This window comes from Silurus meridionalis, chromosome 25 (genome assembly GCF_014805685.1).
Source record: "Silurus meridionalis isolate SWU-2019-XX chromosome 25, ASM1480568v1, whole genome shotgun sequence".
Classification (NCBI taxonomy): Eukaryota; Metazoa; Chordata; class Actinopteri; order Siluriformes; family Siluridae; genus Silurus; species Silurus meridionalis.
The window spans coordinates 3,658,822-3,682,947 of record NC_060908.1 but is presented as its reverse complement, the minus strand read 5'-3'; the positions used below and the strand labels follow the sequence as shown (position 1 = coordinate 3,682,947).

Below are 24,126 nucleotides of genomic sequence, written 5' to 3'. Positions count from 1 at the left end.
TACTTTTTGAAGCGTCTCACTAATTTTACCTGGTCTTTTAGCGCCCCCTCGTGGCACACTCTTGCTATAATATTTTTCCAATCAGGATTAGACCACCAATTTTCAGAAAGAGTCCACAGACAGCCTCCCTGTTGCAATGAATCAGCTAAGATGAGTGAGCTGAGCTGAGCAGGGACATCTCTTGAAGACTTTGCTGTACTGGTTCAGCTGTTAACTTCTCAATGGGAGATAGTAGATAAGTGGTTAAGGCTCTGGGTTGTTAATCGGAAGGTTGGATGTTCAAGCCCTGGTATCACTAAGCTGCCACACTTTGGCCCTTGAGTAAGGTATTTAACCCTCTTTGTTCCAGGTGCCAGGTATCATGTCTGATCCTACAGTCTGATCCTAACCTCCTAACACTCCTGGGATATTTTACTGTGATGTAAAGTATATGTGACAAGTATAAAGCACCTTTTCTTATTCCTGGCACAACACAAAGAAAGTTTGTCTGAAATGTGTTCTCTTTTCTTGCTATACATTATAAGAAAAGATGGTGCTCTTTTTCTCTCCAGGAAAGGAATGAACAGATTTTTATTTATTAATTTTTTTCTGAGAGAATAATGCAAACTCAGATAATATGTATATAAAAGATTATGTTGAGTCGAATCAAAATATCTTATTTTCTTACATGTTATTTATATTATGCATTAAATTGTTTAATTAAAGATACAAAATTTTATATCATAAACTATTATAAACTATAACATGTTAAAAGCATGTTGACCTCATATATCACATGTGATGTACAGTATGAGACAGACAATGGACACTGACAATGAAAAGACACTTCAGTGGACAGACACTCGCAAATACTTGATTTAACCTCATACATTCACACGTTAAAACCATAAGCTTACACAAATTTTGACCAAATTTAACAGCCTTTATTTACTTTTGACATAAATTAATAATTTCTCTGCTAAAATATTTCAAGTATAAATCATTCAATTTCTAGAAAAACAATTAAATGATCAATAACTTCATAGATATTCTATTTGCATTTCCAAAAAAAAATGCATACAAACAATACATTTTATATTGTCAAGTTAATAGTAGTGATCCCAAAATGAGCCCAGATCTAATCCGTACTTTCATACTAACTAGAATATGCCACAAGTGGATTAATACAGTAGCGTACTACACTGTTTAGTACACTAGTATGCATCCGCTCCTCCCTCTTTCCAATATGTCGGCCAAGAGGAAGTATAATCTCGCGATAACTTGTATGGTTACTTAGCAACAACAAAAGAGTCGCCTATTATTACTACTACAGCAGTTCGAGCACATCATACTTCAGCTTTCTCTACAATATCGGTGCACGGGATTTTATATCTTAAATATCATTATTTAATCTTTATAAATGCGCTAGGAATGGTCTACTTTCAGCATAGAAAAGCGTTTTAAATGCTAATGTCGAGTTAGCTTAGCAGTTAGTTTACTCCGAAACAGCTAGCTAGCTAACATACAGCTAACCGACCTGGCTTTTTTTTGTAATTATGCTTTATTTTTAATATATGTATTTTTGTAATTCTAGTAGCTATGCATTCATATGTATTAGTAATTAAGCTCCCAACAGGTGAAATGCAAATCTAAGCATTTAAATTGGATAATATAATATAAAATAATATAATATAATATAATAAGGTTATTATATGAGGATTATGATGTTGTAGATGACATTATACTTGTATTTTTCTTTTTCATGTTTGTCAGTGAATTATATGAATTCAGAAATGTATAGTATGAAATAAATTGAATCTATTATTCAATCTCATGTTTCATGTAATATTTTATGATCGGTGACTTTTTACCGTATTCTCTTCTCACAGATTAAACCATTATGGCAAATCAGAGACCCCTATCAGGCAGACCCATGAGCCGTAGTTCTTTAATCCCAGGGACTGCAAGACCACCAACTGGCATCAGACCTCCACAGACAGCGATCCGAGTGGGAACAGGGGTGAGTGGATCCACTTCTGATTTCCATTCAATAGACAGACACTTAATGTCTTTGTAAATGTCTAGTTGCTTTCTCATTATTTGGCAGATGCCCTTTTTCAGATCGCCTTACAATTTATACAAATGAGCTAAAGATTAAGGGCTTTGCTCAAAAGCCCAGCAAAGTCATTATGGCCACTGAACTGTGATTTCAACTCCCAGCCTTTCTCATTAGAATCCCAAATTTCAACCACAGATCTTCCATTTCCTTGCCATCTAAATAGACAAATAGTGAATATAAATATTTTGTGTCCAAAAGACACCTGTGCATTAGTAATGGGTTCATTACTCTCTTTATGGTTACGTACAGGAAGCAGAATTAAATGGGTGAACTCTGGAGTCGTTCATTCTTTTATGACGTGACACCTATAAACACTATGCAGTTTTTATATATATGTGTAGGTTTGTGTATGTGGACATGTTGGGGATCCGCTTATTAAAAATGTAACATTTTATTTTATTTCTGATCAAAGGAAAGAAATGAACTAAATGACTCTACAAAAGATTCATTTATTTTGTTGAACGATATTCTAAGGATTAATGAGGTTAGGGCCTTGCTCAAGTGCCCAAGAATTAAGAATGGCAACATAGTGTTGCTGGGACTTGAACTCACAACCTTCTGATCAGCGAGCCAACAGCTTAATCACAGAGCGACAACATCCCACCAGAATGTCCCACTGTATGCACCTATAAGGCTTCGTATTGTCCAGAGCATTCAATTGTAGTGCGTACAATAACGAGCAAATAAATCTAAGTATGATCTAATTTCATGCAAATTTGTTTACACGCCTGTTTGTTCCCCCTGACCAGACTTTCGACTTTTCTTTTTTTTTTTTTTTACTGCAATTTCAAAGTCTATAGGGGGTTGTAAAATTCTGCCAGACACTGTTTGCGTGTGTTTATTTAAAAAAATCGCATTCCACTTTAGCAATAAAGATCTCAGGATAAGACAGTGATAGAAAGTCCTTTCAGAGTAATTCTTTCATAGATTAACTTTAAATGCCATCAGCGCACATTGATAAGTGATGATTTATACCATAGTGCAGCTGAATACTCAAATCTGATTGGTCAGAATTTGCTGAATAATTCTCAAACGACTGTGGGCATTTTACAACATTACCTATAGCCATAAACGGACACAAGAAGTATTTGCAGGAATAAGAGTAATAAAACACTTCTGGATGGACTGTTATAGTAAAAGTGCCTTTGCTTTACTTGGTGCTGCACCACACCACACTGTCACTGATAAAAGTTTAAATCTTTAAATTTATATGTATAACCTTAATTTCATATATTTGGTAATGGGGGAAGTGGTATCTTAGTAGTTAAGATGTTGGACTTTTGCTCAGAAGGTTGTGAGTTCAGATCCTAGCACCACTAAGCTGAAACTGCTGGGCCTTTAAACAAGACCATTGACCTTCTACTGCTCAATTGTATAATGAGATAATTGTAAGTTCTTCTGGATAACGGTGTCTGCCAAATGCTGTAAATGTAAATGTAGTGAGAGAATTCGACAGTATAGAACGTAAACATCCACTAGAAGATTATACCAAATCCACTTAGATGTGTCTTATGTTGTCCAGGTGGTCCCCAGTACTGGACGTCCAGGAACCAGGGCGGGCCCAATTGCCACCCCGGGGGTGCTTTCAGCTCAGATTAAAGTGACCGATCGTCCTGTCACTCAGCAGGGTCTCAGTGGAATGAAGACCGGAGGGAAAGGTGCTTCTCGAAAAAATACATTTACTGTTTCTTAGTTTCTACCTGCAATACAAGCCCTTTCTGTGGTTCATTTTCTTCTACAGGACCACAGAGACAAATCCTGGATAAGTCCTACTACCTTGGTTTACTCCGGTGAGCCGTTTATGAACTATGTATATGTTCTAGCTGGAATGTAGAGATCGATGATTAATGATAATACCATGAATAACTATCGTATTGCATGTATAATACATTGTAGAGCATCATTTTAAAGCAACATTCGATAATGTTTTCTTACTATCCCAGTCATGTACTCTCTTTTCCTTACAGGAGTAAAATAAATGAGCTTACAACAGAGAACAGCAAGCTACAGAAAGAGATCGACATCTTCAACCAGGAGAACTCGGTTTACCTGTCATATGAAAAAAGGTCCAAAAGATTTTATTATGGTTTTATGACACTGGGTTTGTTCTTTACTATGTATTTTCTCACTTGAAATGTTGTCACTCGTACAGAGCGGAGAGCCTTGCCGGGGAAATAAAGGACCTACAAGGCCACCTGGCAGACTACAACATGGTACATATTGATAAAACCGATACAGGAATATTTTCTTATTTCACTTCCTGTTAAAAACAAAAACCCTCAGAAATGATGTGTTCTATATTTATTAAGAATTGTTTGTGAAACTTTCAGCTGGTTGACAAACTGAACACCAACACAGAGATGGATGAAGTAATGAATGAAATCAGCATGGTGAGCACTGCTACATTATTAGTTGTATGTGTTAATGTAGCATTGCAACTTTTTTTTTTTTAATGTCTCATTTCTTTTTTTGTGTAGTTGAAAGTACAGAACGACAGAGAAGCCCAAAGCATAGATGCCATATTCACAGAGAGAAGAGAGTAAGTCAGAAACATCTCACAGCTACTCAACATTGGGCTACATGGGCTTGATTGATACACACAGCTGTTAAGTATGCACTTATATACACTATATTTCCAAAGTATTGGGTCACCTGACCTTTCCCACTATATGTGGTTGTTTTCCAAACTGTTACCACAAAGCTGGAGACACCGAATTGTCTTTAGATGCGCTGTAATAAAATCTTGCATTTACTTTAACACACCTGTGCACAAAGTGAGCTCCTTGAAGATCTGGTTTACATGCTTTAGAGAGGAAGATCTTGCTGCTATAGAGCTCTGATCTCATCCATACTGAACACCTTTGAGATGAATTGGAACGCTGACTGCACCCCAGGTCTCCTCACCTACATCAGTACCTGCCTTTCGTAACACCCTTGTGGCTGATGAACACAAATATACATAAACACACTACAAAATGTAGTGAAACATCTTCCCAGAAGAAATTGAGATTAAATGTAAAATGCATATATATATATATATATTTTTTTTTTTTTTTTTTATTTAATCGATTACTCAATTTTAACCAGTATAATTTAAAAAAGTGTATTGCATTAATTTTATTTATTTTATTTTATCTTTATACATTTTATTTTTTATTTAAACCAAGGAGGCGTTAACGGCGTTAATAAAAAACGACAAGCGATTTCGCTTTGCATTTTTTCCTCCTCACTGTACTGAAACTGAACTGATCCGTAACTTTAAAACAGAGTTATGTACAGAACCGTGAATTTTGTGTACCGTTACGACCTAATTCAATGCCGTACGTGTCCCTGGGAATAAACGGTCACCATGAAAATGGTGCAACAGCAACCATCCATGTTGCTCGTACAGAAGATTAATGAACACCCTCTGACCATTAGACTAGGATTAGGGTGAAGCAGCACTGTGGTATTATAGCGAAGTGTTTATAAATGGCTGAACATTGTAGTTAAAGAGTACAGTTTACAGCATGTTAATGAATCTAACTTGAATGTGCTTTAAAAACTAAATGCAAATACAGTGGAACCCCCCAAGTATATTTGTGTGTTAAATTAGGCATAAACATTTTTTTTTAATAAGCGAACACCTGAGGTACAGGAACGGATTATCAACAAGCATATGGGAACACAAGCGGTTTCCACTTTATAAGATTTTATTTATAGGCTTTTTTTGACACACATGGTTATAGCATGTTTAGTAGAGACAGCATGTCTGTAAGTTGTTTTGAACAAGGGAGTGCGCTAAATACCGCAAATGTAAATGTTTGGACAGTAACACTGTTTGTGTAGCAAGCCTGCGGTCCAAATATGTAAAAAAAAAAAAATAGGAAGCAATAAGTGACAATTTGAAAAGTTTGTACTGTTGAAAACGAGTAAGTTCATTGGAAAAAAAACATTCACAAGATGACAATAAGGATTTGTGATAGAACATTCTTGCCTTTTCCTTCACCTGGTTTTTTACAAGCAAATGTATATATGCTGATTTTGAGCTTGGAACATCTGGATTTCTATGCCTCCTTTGGACCCGTTACATCAGACACGCTATAGTGATGATTCTTCGTTTACACTTCATCAATGTCTACATTCTCTTTATAGTCCTCAGGCTGAATGTAGCCATCCTCTATAAAGCCGTCCTCATCCTCAGCCAGCCCCTGGTCCAGCTCTTGAGCACTTGTTTCCGTCTGCTCCGTGTCCAGGCTAAAGTTAGAGAAGCGGCTTGTGCTGAAGATACTGGGCTCCTCAGCTTCGCGCAGCCTCTGGTGCCGGTAGTCAAAGAGCATCTTGTACCAGATGGGCGATTTGACCGCACATACGATGACCATGGACGTGCAGAGAATGATCACTATCACCCCACTGAGGAACATCCAGGTGTTTGTACCCTCTGGCTTGTTATTTTGTTCAGCTTTAATCATTGTATCTAAAGCAAGACACATACTGCTGTTATATACAGTATATTTATCAATAGGTTTCAAGCTACAGTATGACAATGATCCTTGTCAGTTCTTAGATGCCCCTAACTAATGGACTACTAGTTTTGGATGAACATTATACCTTGGTTGAACTCTTGCTGTCACAGTAAAACTACATATTTTTCATCAGGCAGTTTATGCCTGCCACATCTTATCAGTGTGTTTACACAGAGCATCATTGTCCCTTTTTTTTCCCCGAATGTTTTCCCGAATGCTTAGAACAGCAGTCTTGTTTGTTCGACTGCAGAACGAAGAAGAACGCTCTTTTAGAGATACATGGCTGAATCACAGATCTCTTTGTCGCAGTTCATTATTCAAATTCAGCACTTGCATATCGGAATATTCACGTAAACGCCATCTGACATTATCACACTACGATCACCGATCTGTTGTATTTTGAGCGTAAATCGGACCTAGTAAAGAAGAGCTGCAACGGAAGCAAAATTTTTGACTACACCTTTAAAAAAGCAGGAATTGTGAATATCTTTTGTACATGTCTATTGTTCTACATCAGGAAGTAAATCTTGTATCACGTAGATTTTCATCATTGGGTTTATTGTTGGATTACACTGCAACTATGGACGTGCCTAGAGTATTAAACAAGGGATCTAAAGTTTGGTACTTTTGCAGCTATCTGGATGGTTTATTGTGTCTATAAACGAATCAGACTGCATTGTAAAGTTTGCTAAAATGACTAAAATGTGAACAAGATCAAAAGATTTCAAGGATTTCCATTGAAAAGCCTGAACCCTAAGACCTGACATCACTAAGATGCTGTGTAGCCGTTCATACAGTAGTATTGGTATCGTTATGTCGAAATTTTGGTAGCTTGACCATACCACTAGCTACACTAAATGGACAAAAGTATTGGGACACCTGACTTTCCCAACCATTTGAGGTTATTTCCCAAACTTTTATCGCAAAGCTGAAGGCACACAATTGTATAAGACGTCTTTGGATGCAGTAGCATAAATTAGTTTTTTCATAATACCTGAACTAGGGGATCCAAATCTGTTCCAGCATGACAATGCCCCTGTGCACAAAGCAAACGTCATGAAGATGTGCTTTACATGTGTTGGAGTGGAAGCTCTCCTGCTATAGGTCGCCGACCTCAACCCTATTGAACACCTTTGGGATTAATGTGAACGCTGACTGTACCCCAGGCCTCCTCACATCACCTACATCAGTACCTGACTTTACTAACCTTTACCCTTGTGTCTGACTGAGCACAAATCTTCACAAGCACACTCCAAAATCTAGTGGAACATCTAGTGGAAGAGTGGAGGGAATTATAAGAGCAACTAAATTGAGACTTACCATACTCATGACCAGGTGTCCGCAAACTTTTGGCAATACAGTGGGTATATTTTATTTTTAAAAAACACCAAAATTTTTTTTGTAGCAGGATTGTAAACATGAAAACAGCTCAGTATGTGAAAAAAGTAAAAAATAAAAATAGTCACCTTTGCCTGAAACGTTTTGACTGCTTACTGTGGTCATCTCTTGCGATGGACGTGATGGACTTCGGACAGTAATAATAGTTTTTGTGGAAGCTGTGACTGTAAAAGTAGAAACGCTTTTTGTTGTGGCGGCTGTGTTGCTTTTTACTGAAGGTAGCGGCGTCTTTGATATTCTGAGCACGTCCAGGATTCTTTGTCCAGCCAGGATGACTGGTGAGCTACAGGTGGCATTTGATCCTTGAAATTTCAAAAGAAGTAATGAGTATTATTACTTAATCAAGAAAAAGATTTAGATTTTATTCTTTCGCCTATAAACAGTGCAATACAGTGCTTTCATAAGTACCCTCGTCTTGAACCTTTCCAGTTTTTGCAGGCTTACAACTAGAACTGGAATGCACTTAACTCGGGTTATTAAAAACCCCACAAAATAATCCATAATAACAAAATGGGTTGAATTTTCTTTAAATATAGTAGAGGGGATTTTTTTTATTTTTATGATCGTATACGTATTGCTGTACACATTGGAATGGAGCCGACCTGTGTGCAATTTGAGTGTCACATGATCTTGATATAAATGTCATGTTTCTTGGAAGGATCTATCAAAACTAGTCATGGACAAAGTCCTGGAGAAGTATCGGTCACGATTTGGTCTGAAACAATGTCCAAAACTTTAAACATCCCAGAGAACCATTTATTGAAAGAACATGACTCAGTCGTGATTTTGACCCGAGCGGTCCGTCCAACAATACTGTCGATTACTGAATGTGTGGAGATGATACACCCACCACCATGCTTCACTGTAGCTATGATTTTCTCACGACGATATTGTTTTGGTTTTTTCACCAATTGAAGAATGTAATAAATTAAAGACAAGTACCAGCGCAACTTTATTAAGATTTCAGACATTGGACTTTGAGGATAAACACACGTAAATTTAAATATAAGTGAATTTTGTTCTATATATCTTATTACTCTTACTGTAATTCTGCAAAGCTGCTTTTGAGACAATGTCATCCCACCTGTCTGCAATCCCATGTTGTTCATCCACTTCACAATCTCCACTAAATCCCATGTGCAGTTCCATGGATTATCGTCCAGATCCAGTGTCTTGAGTTTCTTTAAATCGGCGAAGGTCTCGTTCTTTATCGTTCGCAGTTTGTTCCCTGATAAACTGAGATTCTCCAAACTGCCGAGAGCAGAGAACACTCCATCAGGCAGCTTTGCTATGCGGTTGTACGAGAGGTCCAAATGTGTCAGCTTGGAGTAGTTTTTCAAAGCCTGTATGTCCATAGTGTCCATCATAATTTGGTTGTGGTGCAGGATTAAACCGGTTGTGTTTACATTGTAGTTGTTAGGAATGTTTCGCAGTGCCTTATAGCTGTTATTCACCTTGAAGCAAAAGCAAACACGGCATTGAGTTGACTGTAAAATACGTGTATTGAAGTCTACGTTTGATACTTTGCATGTCTTTCAATTGCTTCAAAATCGTCTTATAAATGACTCACCTGGATTCCAGCTGCATCCGTAAACAGAGACACCGTCCACAGCAACACCATCTGTTTCAGCGTCATGATCATTTACCTGCAACGACACGCCAGCATCAGAAGTGCGTTCGGCTCGGCGTAAAAAACAATCGCAAGTCGACGTATTATGGAAAAACCACCCATCAGTGTATCTCTTTCGGACAAAGGCGTTATTATTTATCCACAGAGCTCAGCTGCTTCAGACGGATGACTATGAGAATAATAATCAAACTCACTAAGTATGAGGCCACGAAGAGAGCACAAAGGGTCGCTTTGTGCACACGGGTTGGTCCTGTAGGAGCATGCTGTCTTCCCGTGTACCTTAGCTTTGGGCATTTTTTATTTTATTTTTTTGTGTTATCTGCTTGTCAACTCGAAAGGAAGCCAAAACGAGTTCAGCTCTTGGCTGAAGAGGTTTTTTTGCATAAATGTGGAGGAGAGGAGGGGAAAATTGTGTGAATTTGCAAATATTTGGACACCCATATGACACCAGAGTTGCTTTTACATTATACACAAATATGACACGGTGTCATATGAAAAGCTTCGCTTTCTACATGAACGACTACCAGCTCGTCTGCATAATTATAATAATAATAACTGATATTTTGTAAAAGGGTTACAGGACAAATCATGTCTATGACAGACGTTCAGGATATACAATATAAAGCCACAATTACAGACTTCTTAGTTCATTTGTAAATAATTGTTGAATCTTTAGTTAGTAATTAGTGAAAGTTGCAATTAAAAATTCACTGTGCGTTTAAAGTCCTGTATTTTTATACTTCTTTAAATCACATTCGAGTTTGAAACCAGCTTCAGCCAACTAATAAACTCTTGGCACAAACAGATTTAGATTTATGTTGCACCACGATATAATACACAGTCTAAAGTACTAAAGGGCCTAAGAGTAGAATTATAAGTATATGCTACACTACATCGATCACATTAATGCTCTATTTACTTTTCTATTTTTGCTCAGTTAATAATACAACCAAGTCACATCAAGAATAGAAATGTTTCAGGTCTACCCAAAGCATAATCTTTTTATTGTAGGAATCCCAGTGATCCTTTGGGCGAAACCATGACCAGAGCAAATAAAGGAACAGTTTGTACCTGATGACACTGTTCATATTCAAACCCTTGAATCAACTCATCGTCGGATCATCAACTTTCGATTTCCTACATACTTCTCTCTCCAGATATGTCTCTAGGTCTTCATTAACCAACATAAATATGTTTAATATTCAATAATACATGATTTATAGTGGGGGAAAAAAGCTATAAGACTTACCCTTAAGCTAATCACGTAACAGGCAGCAGAGAGCGACTCTTGAAAAGAGTGTTAAAATGTTTCTTCAAGGAACTAGGCTACATAAAGAACCTTTGCTCTGTGTGATAAACGCAAGACATTTCCTCCTGGCTAACGATTCACTGTAACGTGTGAGCCAACTTTGAGCGCGCTCATTGTAAAAGATTTATTGGAGATGTTTTGGTCCTGATTTCAAATGCTATTGAAATTCTGACATGTGATTTTGGTTGATTTGGATTTCATAAAGGAATGTGTTTTTTTTAAAGCAGAGACCTCAAACATTGTTTCTGTAACAGCCACATAATTCTTCCTTTCTTTAATAGGTGTCCAAGTCGGCCTATACCAGAATATTACAAGAGCCAAAGAGACTATCAGTATTATTGTGGAGATTTTATTATGATTTTAAATTACATTTTTATGCCCCCTAATGCTAGATTTTATTTTGTTATGCACTGTACAGACATAACTTTTAAAGATAAATATTGCCTATTAAAAGAGCATTATTATGATCATAATGACATCTTTTTTATTGCTATTTCCACCAACTAATTTATAAATATGCATATGGTTAATGGGAGAATCTAACAAATAATTAGGCACTGTTAATCACTAGAGGACATATTGTGGGTTTCACCGATACTGATAACTCGGTTAATAATAACCGATTAATCCACCGACAGTTTTTAAAATAGATAAAAAACCATGTTAAATAGTGATGAACTTATTTACAAAAAAAAAACTGAATTATGAAAATGTGTTACAGGAAATAAATATATGAATTAATAAATATAATTATATTATTTGTGAATTATAAATTGTAAACATAATATAGAGCTTTCATTTGAGCATGCAGTCTCACGTGTAAAAACAAAAAAGCACATAATGTCAGTGATTCGCCTCTAGAGGCCGCTCTCGTAATGACGGGGAAAAACGATCTGTTTGGATTTTCATTTTCATGTTGTCTTGGTGAAAGTTTCATTGCGTCAATGTTTTTTTAAAGTCATCTCTAACTCCACATTAACATCCATGGACTGGAATTGAACTTTTCTTAAGCACCGGTGGTCAAGTGTCCACATTTAGACTGACACACACATATACTACATAGACACATTCATGCTGCACTGTGTCGATTATATTAACACGTCTAATGTGAACGGTCTGTTTCAGGAAAGAGGATTTGATCCATGCTATAGAGGAAGAGACTGAGAGGGAGAAGCAGGCAGCAGATGATATCGTGAAAAAAATGCCCGTAGAAAAACAAGCCAAATATGCTGAGATGAAAGCAGTCAACGAGGAGCTGCTACAGGTTGGTTTTTATGAAGAAAAAAAATTATGATAATAAAAGATTTAATAACAAGATCTACACCTCTGATATCTCAGTACCAACATAATAAATAGCACACAGTTGTATGTACCAGTGTATAACGTGTCCTACATGTGAACTGTGTATGCAAGTGTAGCTTAGTGATCATAAATGATTTCAGATTGTGGCTGCCTCTGTTCTGTCATCTATACACATTTTCTGTGTTTCCAGGAACTGGCAGCTCGGCAGGACGAACTGGACACACTGATGGCCAGGAAGGAAACATTAGACGCTGTGAGTGGAAACCTCACACCTGCTACAAATTCATACACACACACACACTCATACCCCAATAGGCTTTCACCTATTGTACTTATGAATGATCGCAGCAGTGGAAGAAGAATCCTGATGTATGTCAGTAAATGGCTATAAATAAAACACACACGAAATATCTCAATCCCTTTCTTCCTTTCAGTCTTTCTTTCACTCTGTTGCTCTCTGTGATTGCTGTAGGAATTGGAGCACTCCCAGGTGAAGCAGGAGGCCATGGTGCTGTATGAGAGGCTGCACGAGCTGGAGCTGCGTCGAGACGCCCTGCAGGCCGAAGACAAGAGCAAGATCTCTCCACAGGAAGAGAGAGAATGTCTGCTGAAACAGGTCAGCATGTTCCCCCGTAGCCGCCTTACCCTCTCTCTAACCCCGATATAACAGATTCACTCAGGACTTTTACACACCGATTTTATGTTCTCTCTCTCCCCCTTTCAGGTGAAAGAAGATAATCAAGAAATCGCCAGCATGGAGCGCCAGTGAGTACCATTGTTTTAGAGGTGCTCATAAACGAAACTTGAATGAACCGAATTTCTCGTTTTTCCCTCAGACTGACGGAAACACGGGAAAAAATAAGCCGCCTCACAGAAGAGTTGCGACAACTTGACAAGGACATGGAGGACCATCAAGGTAGGAAACATCCGTACTCAGATTACTTGATATTGTGAGCGGGTGTAGAGAACAGCACCCTCTGGTGTATAAAAGGCCTCATTAACTGCCAGACATTGTAATAGGATCAGATTATTTGGATTTAGATATTCTTTATTTATCTAAAACGTGGTCCTAAATTAACTACTTTCCTATAAGACTTTTTAATGACTGGAACACTTTATGAGGCCAACAGAAAAAACACTAAATACAATGCAATTGCATTTACTTGGAAAAAAAAAATTATTTTGTATTGTAAAACAAGATTTAAAAAGAAAACTTCCCTCAAAAAAATCAGATTAATATCAGATTCTTATCAGATTTTGTCCATCCAAATGTGCAAAAATGTTCAGAGGCTCAGTGGTCCCTGAGTGGTATCTCAGTGGTATCTAAGCTTTGAGAGTCCCTCCTACATTATCTCACAGCGATGCAGAAAATGAACTTTACAGAAGGGCAGACACCCCTGGCTCCATCAGCGTTCCTGATGTATGCGTTCACACTTTTGTCAGAACCTCTGGGAAAGCCCCCGGGACAGATATTGTAGTTGTTTTAGCATGTAAGCGCCGGGCAATTAGGCTTTGTTTTCTCTAGGGGCTGTTTGCCCTGAATGGGTCATAAATACTTAAGTGCTTTTGAATGTCTTCCAAAAAATGGGCTTAACCACCCACCCCCCAACCCTTGGGATAGTGTCTAGGGTGAAGCCTAGTGTAGATACAGTGAAAGAGAAGATATGGTGAGTGTGTGTGTGTGTGTGTGTGTGTGTGTGTGAAGAGCCAAACCTCCCATCTGTCCACTAAAGAGAGGAAGTGGACACCGCAGGCTCATTGTGCAGCAGGATCTAAAATACACAGACACAAGGCATGCTCACACACGCAGCATGCTGCTCTATATTGTTGCTTTATGTCAAGTTGTCTTGCTGTTTTGCTTATTGTTTCCTATGATTTCTTTTTCCTCATTGTGTGTGTGTGTGTGTGTGTGTGTGTGTGTGTGTGTGTGTATGCGTGTGTTTTTTTCCTCTTTCTGTCTTTCTTTTAATGTTCTTGTCAAGATGGTAAGATTTCTTCCATATGTCCCTCTATGTGTTAGTTTGGGTGCCTCCAGCGATACATTGATGTTGCCAGATAAAACCTTCTGAAAACATTGTCTGAAAACGCTTACGCCTATAAGAAATATTAAGTAAAATATAAGGCACTTCGACCTGCGTAATTTTTTCCCTGCCGTTTATTTACTTTGAACTCTTTGAAAAGTCACAGCAATGACAAGGTTTTCGAAAGCCAACGTTTTCACAGTCCACACTCAAATTCTCATATTTATCCATTTTGGAGAGCATTTTCAAAACGCTACGTTTACGTTGACTGAAAACGCCGTCTCGATGTGGATGGAAGGCCAGAAACGGAAAAAAATATGCGTTTTCAGACGAAAAACTTATTATTGTAAACATGGCCAAAAAGTGTTTTTGTTTAGTTTTGTTTTGTAGTTTCTTGGCGAATTGCACAAGAACAATCCTTCTGTTGCTCTAGGATTGAAGGTTTACGTTTTTAGGAATAAGGAATAAATGAATAAAAGATGAATATTACACTGTTTTAGAATTGCAGTTTCAATAAAATGCTGTGCATCGAACATGATTTAGTGTTAATTTGTATGAGCTGCAGTAGCTACAACCTCCTGGGAATCATTTGTTAATATAAATGCGTACGTCAGAGATTGTAACGTTACACCTGTTGGAATTTAAAATCATGCTCTTAAAAATCTTTAGCAATATCTGCATAATTAAATCTGGAAAAGTATGGAGTTTTGAAATGAGTAATGTGTAGGACCCCTGTAGGTAGCTTTTACCTACTTATTAAAGGAACAATTTGAAGATATAATGAAAATATTTGACTAAAACAAGTAGCTAACCTTTCTATTCCTCAAATGTTCCATATTTGCCTTATTAACAGGCGAACGAACCCAAAAGTACAAAGAGCTGCAGAAAAAAGAAGAGGAAATCGACGGTGAGTAGGAATCTTCCCGCTTCCGCTCCCCATGTGGGACTTGCACGAATGGCTGCCGAGGTCACCGCTTTATAAATATATTTTATTGCATGTTTCGACAGCTTACCTGGAAACGTTCGACACAAATCGAGCTCAGGAGATGGAGCACATTCGGGAGACTCAGGCCAGCATCGTGGCTCTGCTGGAGCAGTCTAGCAGGGTAGGAAAGTGCACGCTCAGCATGCACTCTGACTTCTTCACTCACCCAGGATTTGCTCATAAAGCTTTTCGCTGTTTTCGATCATGATTTATAGATCAGTTGTTTGGACATGTTAGTTACTCAGGGTTATAAGTGCTCTGTTTGTTTTGTTTTGGGTTTTTTTTAGATGATGAATCGGATGAATCAACTTTCGGCCATCAGTCCCCATGAGCTCAAGTCCATGCAGGAGGACCTCAGCTTTAAAGAGACGGAGATGCAGAAATCTCAGAGCACAGCCAATGGATTGTCTTCTGGTCAGTTTCTCACACACACAATAGCGTTTAATCATATGCACCAATAAGGCATAACTATATGGCCACCGATCAGGCGTAACATTATGACCACCTGCCTGATATTGTGTTGGTCCCGTTTTGCTGCCAAAATAGTCCTGACCCGTCAAGCATTAACAGCATTATGACCTCTTTAGCAAGTGGATCGGACCACACGGGCCAGCCTTTGCTCCCCATGTGCATCAGTGAGCCTTGGCCTGCAGTATAATTCATATTTATCAGAAAGAGCACATTAATAAAAACCTCGCAGCCGCACTACTATCAGAAGTGCCGACCAATCAGAATTGAGAATGCTGCCCTCTTTTCACATTTTCACATGGAGCGCTTTTTATGGTTCAACTGTCAGGCGTTCTAGTCGTATTAGTGTTCTTTTACAACACAATAGATCTCTGCTGCTACTGCGCATGACCTGTAGTAATAATAATAATAATAATAATAATACTGTAAAGGAGGAGCAACCAGACATGCACAGGTCCCCGGAGAAAGCTAACTCAAACGGAATCAAGGAGACCGTACGGTCAGTTACACTGCTCATGTCCACTCCCCAGTTCCACATCCTTCTCCTTCACTCCCTGCTCTGTGTGTCCAAATAGTGGCTGAAGCTCAGCCAAGAGACTTTCCTTCCTTTGTGTAAGACACCTTGGAGCTGTGGTATCCCTCCCACTCCTTCAGTATCGTCTTATCTCCGCAGTGCCGCCCCATTTCCTCCATCGCTCTATTCTCGGGACCACCAAGCATTGTTCCTCCGCACCCTGTTTGTTTATCTTCCAGCAGTGCACTTTCATAGCCTGCTGAAAAGCGGTGCAGGGGAATGCCGAGCGGCCTCTGGCTCGAAAGGAAGAGGCTGCTGGAGACCAGAAAACCAGCAGGCACTAATTTGTGTAGTGCGGTGGTGTATATCTTACAATAATATCTTATGCAATTAGTTATCAGAAATTTTCAAGTGCTTGTGCAAGATTGTTTAGCTTCACACCAAACACGAAACCAAAAGCTACTTCAACTGTTCTGAGTAATGCGAAGAGCTACTTGTTTGATAGATACTTCCTGAATAACAAAAAGTGGCCCAGTTCACCTTTAATAATATTATTATTAACAGTAATATGCATATATGTGAAAAGACTGTCTTATCACATGTTAATGATTTCTCTCAATAACAATCAACAATGATTTACCATGGTAGGAAACACATATATTTACTGTGAACATGCAACATTATTTATTTCTGTTTCTTAATCTGCTTCAACCCTTGAAAATCTGAGATATTTGTCTATATTATATATACACGGGTACACATTGTACCACTTTGTCATTGCCACAGTCTCCTCATGAAGAAGACATACACACTTTTTTTAACTGTCATAAAAAAAAACCTCTTCCTCACAACCATTGTGGTATCTTCCACACCATATTGAACTCGACTCAATATTGTCATTTCTAAATCTACATCAATGCAAGAGTTATTGATCCATAAAGAACAGCAGACTAATGCTATTTATAAAACACTGTGTTGGTTACCACTGGTTTAAAGTTTATGAGGGATGCATGTACAAATTTTTTGTATAGTTTTGCATGAACGGCAAAGAGCACACATAAAGCAACGTCCAATCCAGAAACATGAGAGATGCAATACATAAATAAATAGAATCTTATAGAAATTTTATATTTAGCCATTACTTAGACTAACGTGTGTCTTGATGCGGCTTTGGGAGGCTCAGTTATTCTTTATTTTAGGAAAACATACAGTTGTTGTATGTTCAGAGTTAAATGTTCAGAACGAAACCAGGATTAGCGTTACAAAACAACCGGAATGCCACATTGATGCTGTGTAAATATTTTCTGAAACCCTGACTAAGATATTCATCACAAAAGGGTCTGTATAAAGTGGTCTTGATGTGTATGAAAGAGAGAGAGAGTGCGTGAGAGAGATGATTGGCTCGGGTGGTAAGTAAAAGAAAAGCCCCAAGAGGAGGAAGCAGCAGAGAATGCCCAGAATTGCTGACAGGGCATTTTGATCACACCACATACTACACACATACACACATGCACCACTCTCTCCAAACACAGAACTGGGCCTGTTGCCTATCAGGAGGAACTGGCCCTTTTCCCCTTCCTGTCTCCCCAAAGCCACCAGTTCTGTGCAAAGGACCAGCCACTAGAGAGCATTTCCAATGGGGGAAAAAAATAAGTCGTACAGACAGTGATTTCACTCAGCTTCCATACACGTTATACATTAGCTGCTTTCAAAAGCACTGAATCAGTACTTCGCTTAGGGATGTATAACTGTTCCTGCACTGTATCTCACACATACACACACACACATACACCATGTGCCTTGTGTCCTTTTGGCCTATATCAGAAAACGGGTGTGAAGTGCCAATTCAGCACAAACACTCTTTCGGAAAAAAAGATGCTTGTGATAATTCAAGTTTTTAAACTGAAATATTCTTTGAGATCTATGGTTCAAATGGAGGTCGAGGTGAAAATATCTGTGTTTCGGCTATAATGGAATACCAAATAAAAACAAATATTACTGTGTGTGGGATAAATGAGGGTGCCACATAAAATATAAAAAAATATATACCATACTTCTCACTATGATTAATGGAATAAAATTTTTTTTTTAATATAATTTTAAGTAAGGAATAAAATAATATTAAATTCTGAAAGAAGCAATAAATAGTTTTACAGCAATTAAAAAGTATATACAGTGGAACCCGTTTATCTCGACCTCGGTTAACTCGACAGCCCTATTAAGTCGACGTTTTTGAAGTGGAACCGTCAAATTCTCGCTTTGTCTAAGCATTTTTTTATCGGTTATGTCGATTCTTTAATGTCGCCGAACCCTGATATCTCTAGCACAAGGGGGGAAAATTTGCCATTTAACGTCAGTTATCTCGATCCGCACTGTGCAGCCGCAGAAGAACTCGCAGAAGTGGCGGAAAAATCAAGGCTTACAGCTGCTACAGGTGTTGTATTGTATACTGGTGAATCTCTGCTGTTATTTAGTGCACATATGCCTTTTGTTGTTAAATGTTATGCGATGAACGGGAGGCGAAAGCCGCGCTTGGCGGCGCGGAACGTGGGATGAGCAGCAAAAGCATAGGTCGAACACCGGCAGGATCGGGGGGAATCCGCGGTGCGCTTTGGGAAGAAAAGAGCAGCCGTTGAGAGAGTGCCGGTGGGATGACACATACCGGGATACGCATGCGCGATAACAACGACCGCCGTGAACCAACATATACCAACAATAACGGACAGTGAGAGTGTGGAAGTTTAAATAGGAGCTGGTGATGATGCTAAACGAGCACCATATGTGCACGATTGAAGCGGAGCTTTAGAGAAAGCGGCCGAGAAAGCACCTGACACGCTGAAGGGGGCCGAAGAGGGCGTGGCAGGTGGATTCCTGACAGATAAACATGTACTGTATGTATTTTTATAGCATGCCTTCATCAAACAAATCGCAGCAACGCTGTTGTGTAAAAAACCCTTCAAAACACGCATGCACATTCTCATTTATTAACGCACATCATGTACATAAAGAAATTTCAAGCACGTTAATATACTGCCGCCATTTTGATTTTCGTTTATCTCGATCATCGGTTACCTCGATGCTTTTTGGCGACCCCCTAGGACATCGACATAACCGGGTTCCACTGTAGTAACATTATAGTCATAATAAATCCTAGTACTTTGGATACTTAAGTACAATTGAAGGCAAATACTTTTGTTCTTGTACTCAAGTGAAAGTTGGGAGCACTTTTATTGGAGTAATATTTGACCTTGTGTATCTCTATTTTAACTCAAGTAAATAGTGTTTTGTCCACCACTGCCTATAACATCACGTCTTTATAAAACATTATGTATGATGTACAACATACGAGTCATTACTGGATCACATTACTGGCCGTATTCAGTTATTGACCAGTGTTTAATAAATTGTGTGTACGTACAGAGTGTGAACGTCTGCAGCAGGACCTACTGAATGTGGAGCGACTGGAAGGGAAAGTGCAATCAGAGATGAATTCTCTGAAAGAAAAAATCCTGCAGATGACCGAAGGACTGAAGACGTACAGGGATCTCGACGCCCTGAAAGCCTCCGGAGAGCACAAGGTGAAGGTAAGTGACCTCAGTCTTGACGTTTTAAAGTTTCATACAATCAACCGCATTGACATGAGATAAGCATCGCCCTTCTCATAAATCGTTTCAGTAAGAATATGTATTTCATTATGTCTTTTCCTTTCGTTAGCAAGCAGTGTTCAATGACTCACAGACACACACATTTCTTTTGGGAGTAACACACGCTCTCTGTAGCATAAACATGGATATCAGCTGCTCAAGCATTTTTGCAGGACTTGTTACACTTAAGTCTCCAAGGGCATTCTGCCTAAAACAGGATGCACCTTTTTTTCCCCCCACAAAACGTCTCCCATTAGGAGCTCATGATTCCTATCCTATGTGGAAAGAGTCAGATAACATGGTGTCGCTTTTGAGGCAAACAGCAAACATTATTTTGATACAGACACATTTTGACTAATAAAAAAAAATCTCTGGTTTCGCAGTCAGATTCAATTACTACAGCGTTTCTGTTGTGAAAGTACTGTACACAGCATATACGTTTCTAAAATAACAGGACATCTGAAGGACACGGCCACAGATCCAGCAAAATTAGATTAAGAGCTCAGTCGCCAAATCAGCAGGGATAGACTTACAGCGCTGGTGATTCAAATAAACACAGACTGGTCCTGTGAAATAAGATGTTAATACAGAAACAATGTATTTAGAATGATGCAGTGCAGATGCAGGTACACACCTCCTAACCAATCATATTTGAGAATAAACAATTCCTTACAGAAACTTTTATTTTGACCAAACAAAACTATAAACGTTCAGATGTTCCCCATTCTTCATTGAATTTATTGAAAAAAAATTCCTAGTTGGATATTTCTTTCTGGCCTCGTGATCCAGTTCATCCCAGAGCAGTTCAATAGGATTTACATGCAGTAACTGGGTAGGCCATTCTATAATAGATAACACTCCAGCCAACTGTTTGCTTTCTAAATAACGCTTACAGAACTTTAGACGTACGATTCGAAGTCGGTTCCAATGAGCCGCAGTCCAGACAGAATTATATGATTTTGAAGTATAAAATGGTTGCCATGTTGGTTCAGTGTTCCTTTCACCTGGAAAAAGTCTCCAACCTTCCCTGCTCCAAAACAACCCTAAACCATTAAGCTTCCACCTCATGTTTGACTGTAGGGGTGAGACGGTCTGCTAACATCTCCGTTCCTGTTCTCCGTCTCACATAAGTTCTTCTGTTAGAGCCAACAATGTCACATTTGTCCACAGACCTTCCTTCCATTCATTCATTGTCTTCTAATTCATTGCTTTTTACCAAGTTTGTTGCATAGAAAAAAAATGGCACAAATAAAAGACGTGGCGTTTACACACTTTTGACAGGCTCTCTAAATATGTGTTTAGATGTTACAAGAAGAACGAGTGTCTTTAATTGAGAGGAGAGATGCCTTTAAGAAGATCAATCACAAGATGAATAAGGAATACGAGACTGTTGCAGCACAATTGCAAGAGAACGAGACTCACGCACAGGTCAGACACACAAACACCCACCCACATACACACACACATACTGGTCAAGCAGCAGTTTTAATAGTAATATTTAAACAATGGTGTAGGTCCTAGATTCCCTCTAACCTTGTAAGGCCATTTCAGTTCCTTTACTCTGCTTATTTAGTTTCATTACCCAGCAGGCAGCATAATTGTGTCCCCACCATTGCATTATTTCTGGATGGGGTATCGTTTCCTGATGCCTGTGCTCTTATATAGGGTAAAGGTCCAGGCTCACAGTCTTCACAACAGTCTTGGCAACATACCTCTTTTGCCTATCTATGGAGGAAATGGTTCTGTCCAGCCAGCAAATTTACACTGTTGTTCTGCTGAGAGAGCAGGCGACGATCACGTCCTTAAATACTCCAAACATACCCACACATATTGTGCATGGATTCGCTGGCATGATACACACGCCTACTTGAAGTCAGCTTAATCTTTAAGAAAGGTTTTTCTTACGATAAGAACCTTTTAGGGAACGTCAGGGAAGTGCTTCTGCTCCCAGGAGCTGATTGGAAAATGGCATTCAACACATGCGTTTATGTAAGAATCGGACATGTACAGATGTGCAACTGCACAATTCCCATGAGACCATGTTCAGATACCGAGAGTAAAATCTGCTTTGATGCTGCTTTCTGATCACCACATCGGTTTGTTTAAAAAAAAAAAAAAGATGCCTCTCGAATAAAATGCCTTTCAAATATAATCAACTCTGATATAAATTTCCTTTTTCTTCCAATCCTGCAGCTGACAAATCTGGAAAGGAAGTGGCAGCACCTTGAACAGAACAACTTTGTTATGAAAGAATGTATCCTTTTACACTTATTCACAAATCTGGCATCAGTTATCTATCTTCAAGAGCTTTATCCTGGTCAAGGTTGCACTGGATCATGCATTAGGCAGGAACATACACTAAACAAGACAATGATTGTGCAATTCAGCAGAGCCAGGGCACCTTCTGCTGTATATTATATGGCCAAGGTTTTGTGGATAAAACTGACCATCACAACCATTCAATGTGGCATCAAAAAGTTTCAAGATTAGTTTTGTAACACGCCAACAGATGGCAGCACGCATAGTCACAGGGAGCACCGACCTTCATAAGTCAGTGTGCCAAAAGACATCATTCATCGGGAGCCGTGCAACTGGTGCTATCTCGCTTCTGCACCCGCCCTACTTGCCAGATTTGGCTCCTGCAGACTTCGAAGATCCAACTCAAAGGTCGCCGTTTTGATACCATTGCGGAGATTCAGCACGAAGATTATTAATTGACAAGCTATAATAAGCTCCATTTTTCTGGGAAAAGGGCTTTGCACTAGGTTTTAGATCGTAGCTGGTCAGGTAGCTACAGACTTTTGGCCACATAGAACCTTTTTCAGGATTTAGGAAAAATTCAAAGAAAGCCCACAGACAGAACTTGGTAAATGTCTTAAAATCTAACTCTGGAGCTGCTCTAAAGACAAATGTCAGTGTTTATTATATCACATTCGCTCCGAACTGTACTTGGGTATGAGATTTTGGGTGTTGAACCCATACAGGACACAGGGTCAGATTTCATCCAGGTGGTATCATTTAGCATTGCACAAGCTTTCTTTAACTCCTGAAAAACCCCAGTCATCGCTTCTAAAAGCTTGGAGAGCGATTACCGGCCCGTGAAGAAGAATGTCATCAAGCAGCTGTCTGAATACAATAAGATCCTCATGGATGCTTTGCAGGGTACCAAAAACTGAGCAGCGCTTCCTGCCTCCCCTGTAGCCGCCAATGCGGCTCGCCGACTTCATCACTGACTCACTTCCCGTGCAGGAATGCTCTCCTACTCAACATTCCAAACGCATGGCACACGTGCCGTTGAGATTAGAGGGACGGCCCCTGTGGTAAAAATCCGTCTTCCTCGGCTTTATCCGTGACACGATTTGATGGAATACATGGACACAGCGGAATAGGGAAGAGATACGAGTATGTAGCCGAATCAAGAATTACCTCTATATGGATATTTATACAGAAATATTTCTATTTAAATATTTACAAGGCGAATAAATCTAGTTGTCTATTGGGATGTGTTTATTACGTCACAAGGAAATGAGGAAGTCTGGATCTTGTAATGAAATTGAAATAAAAAAATTTACGATGTTTTGAATTCATTTATTTCATACAATTGAAAATAAATATCTAAATCCTTGTCCATTATGATAAATACATGTTAATTCATCTCGAATAAAGTACTCAATATTTTCCCTTATCTTGTCAAGTAATTTAATTTAGTCTATGAATAATGTTTTTAGGAAACAATGGCATGATGTGTAATTTCCAGATGTTGGTGAGTCTCAGGCGTCGGGGCAGTAAGGGGTTAACGGAAGGCAGGAAGAGCGGTGGCCGATAGCACTATTGTTTTAATGTTATTGGTTTCCGCTTGGCTTTACCAGAGAAGGGGGTTGCCCAGTGTTCTCCTCAGAATTCATAATCCCTCTCACAATCTTACCCGCCCTCTCTGTCTCTTCTGTTTCATTAACACTGCTTTCAGCCATTGGGGTGTGTGTGTGTGTGTGTGTGTGTGTGTGTGTGTGTGTGTGTGTGTGTGTGTGTGTGGCCTCAGGCATTTTTTTCCCCATTACGAGTACCTCCCATGGATAAAAGCCAGAGGTGTGGAAGAGATATTGGCGATTGAAATAGTGCAAGAGGTGAAGGGGTGTTAGAATGGCTACTGTGGCTTTTTTTCAACCCAAAACGACAAAACCACAACATTCGACACCAGAAATCTGGAACTGTGCTTTTTAAATTATGTCTTAAACTTCAGGTTAGAAATTAA

The 24,126-nt window shown here is 38.9% G+C and overlaps 2 protein-coding genes across 4 annotated transcripts; one reads left to right on the top strand and one right to left on the bottom strand.

The window, feature by feature from the left end:
- The first annotated feature begins 1,228 nt into the window (after positions 1–1,228).
- ift74 (intraflagellar transport 74) lies at positions 1,229–23,559 on the top strand. 3 transcript variants are annotated; one of them, XM_046839373.1, is made up of 21 exons: positions 1,229–1,353; positions 1,869–1,999; positions 3,621–3,756; positions 3,840–3,888; positions 4,066–4,164; positions 4,251–4,311; positions 4,429–4,488; positions 4,576–4,637; positions 12,066–12,204; positions 12,433–12,495; positions 12,715–12,858; positions 12,967–13,007; positions 13,079–13,158; positions 14,225–14,227; positions 15,117–15,170; positions 15,272–15,369; positions 15,536–15,662; positions 19,651–19,814; positions 21,177–21,302; positions 22,068–22,128; positions 22,935–23,559. In XM_046839373.1, the coding sequence occupies exons 2-21, from the start codon at positions 1,880–1,882 to the stop codon at positions 23,048–23,050; spliced, it is 1,803 nt and encodes a 600-aa protein (XP_046695329.1). In that variant the 5' UTR covers positions 1,229–1,353; positions 1,869–1,879; the 3' UTR covers positions 23,051–23,559. The 3 variants fall into 3 exon arrangements, with proteins under 3 accessions (XP_046695329.1, XP_046695328.1, XP_046695331.1); XM_046839372.1 differs by lacking the exon at positions 1,229–1,353 and adding an exon at positions 1,380–1,529; XM_046839375.1 differs by lacking the exons at positions 1,229–1,353; positions 14,225–14,227 and adding an exon at positions 1,381–1,529.
- LOC124379203 (leucine-rich repeat-containing protein 19-like) lies at positions 5,188–10,962 on the bottom strand. The gene is made up of 5 exons (XM_046839376.1): positions 10,881–10,962; positions 9,572–9,647; positions 9,086–9,455; positions 8,070–8,303; positions 5,188–6,554 (listed from the first exon to the last, which is right to left on the bottom strand). Exons 2-5 carry the CDS (start codon positions 9,641–9,643, stop codon positions 6,199–6,201), a joined length of 1,032 nt encoding a protein of 343 aa, XP_046695332.1. The 5' UTR covers positions 9,644–9,647; positions 10,881–10,962; the 3' UTR covers positions 5,188–6,198.
- Positions 23,560–24,126: the final 567 nt, after the last annotated feature.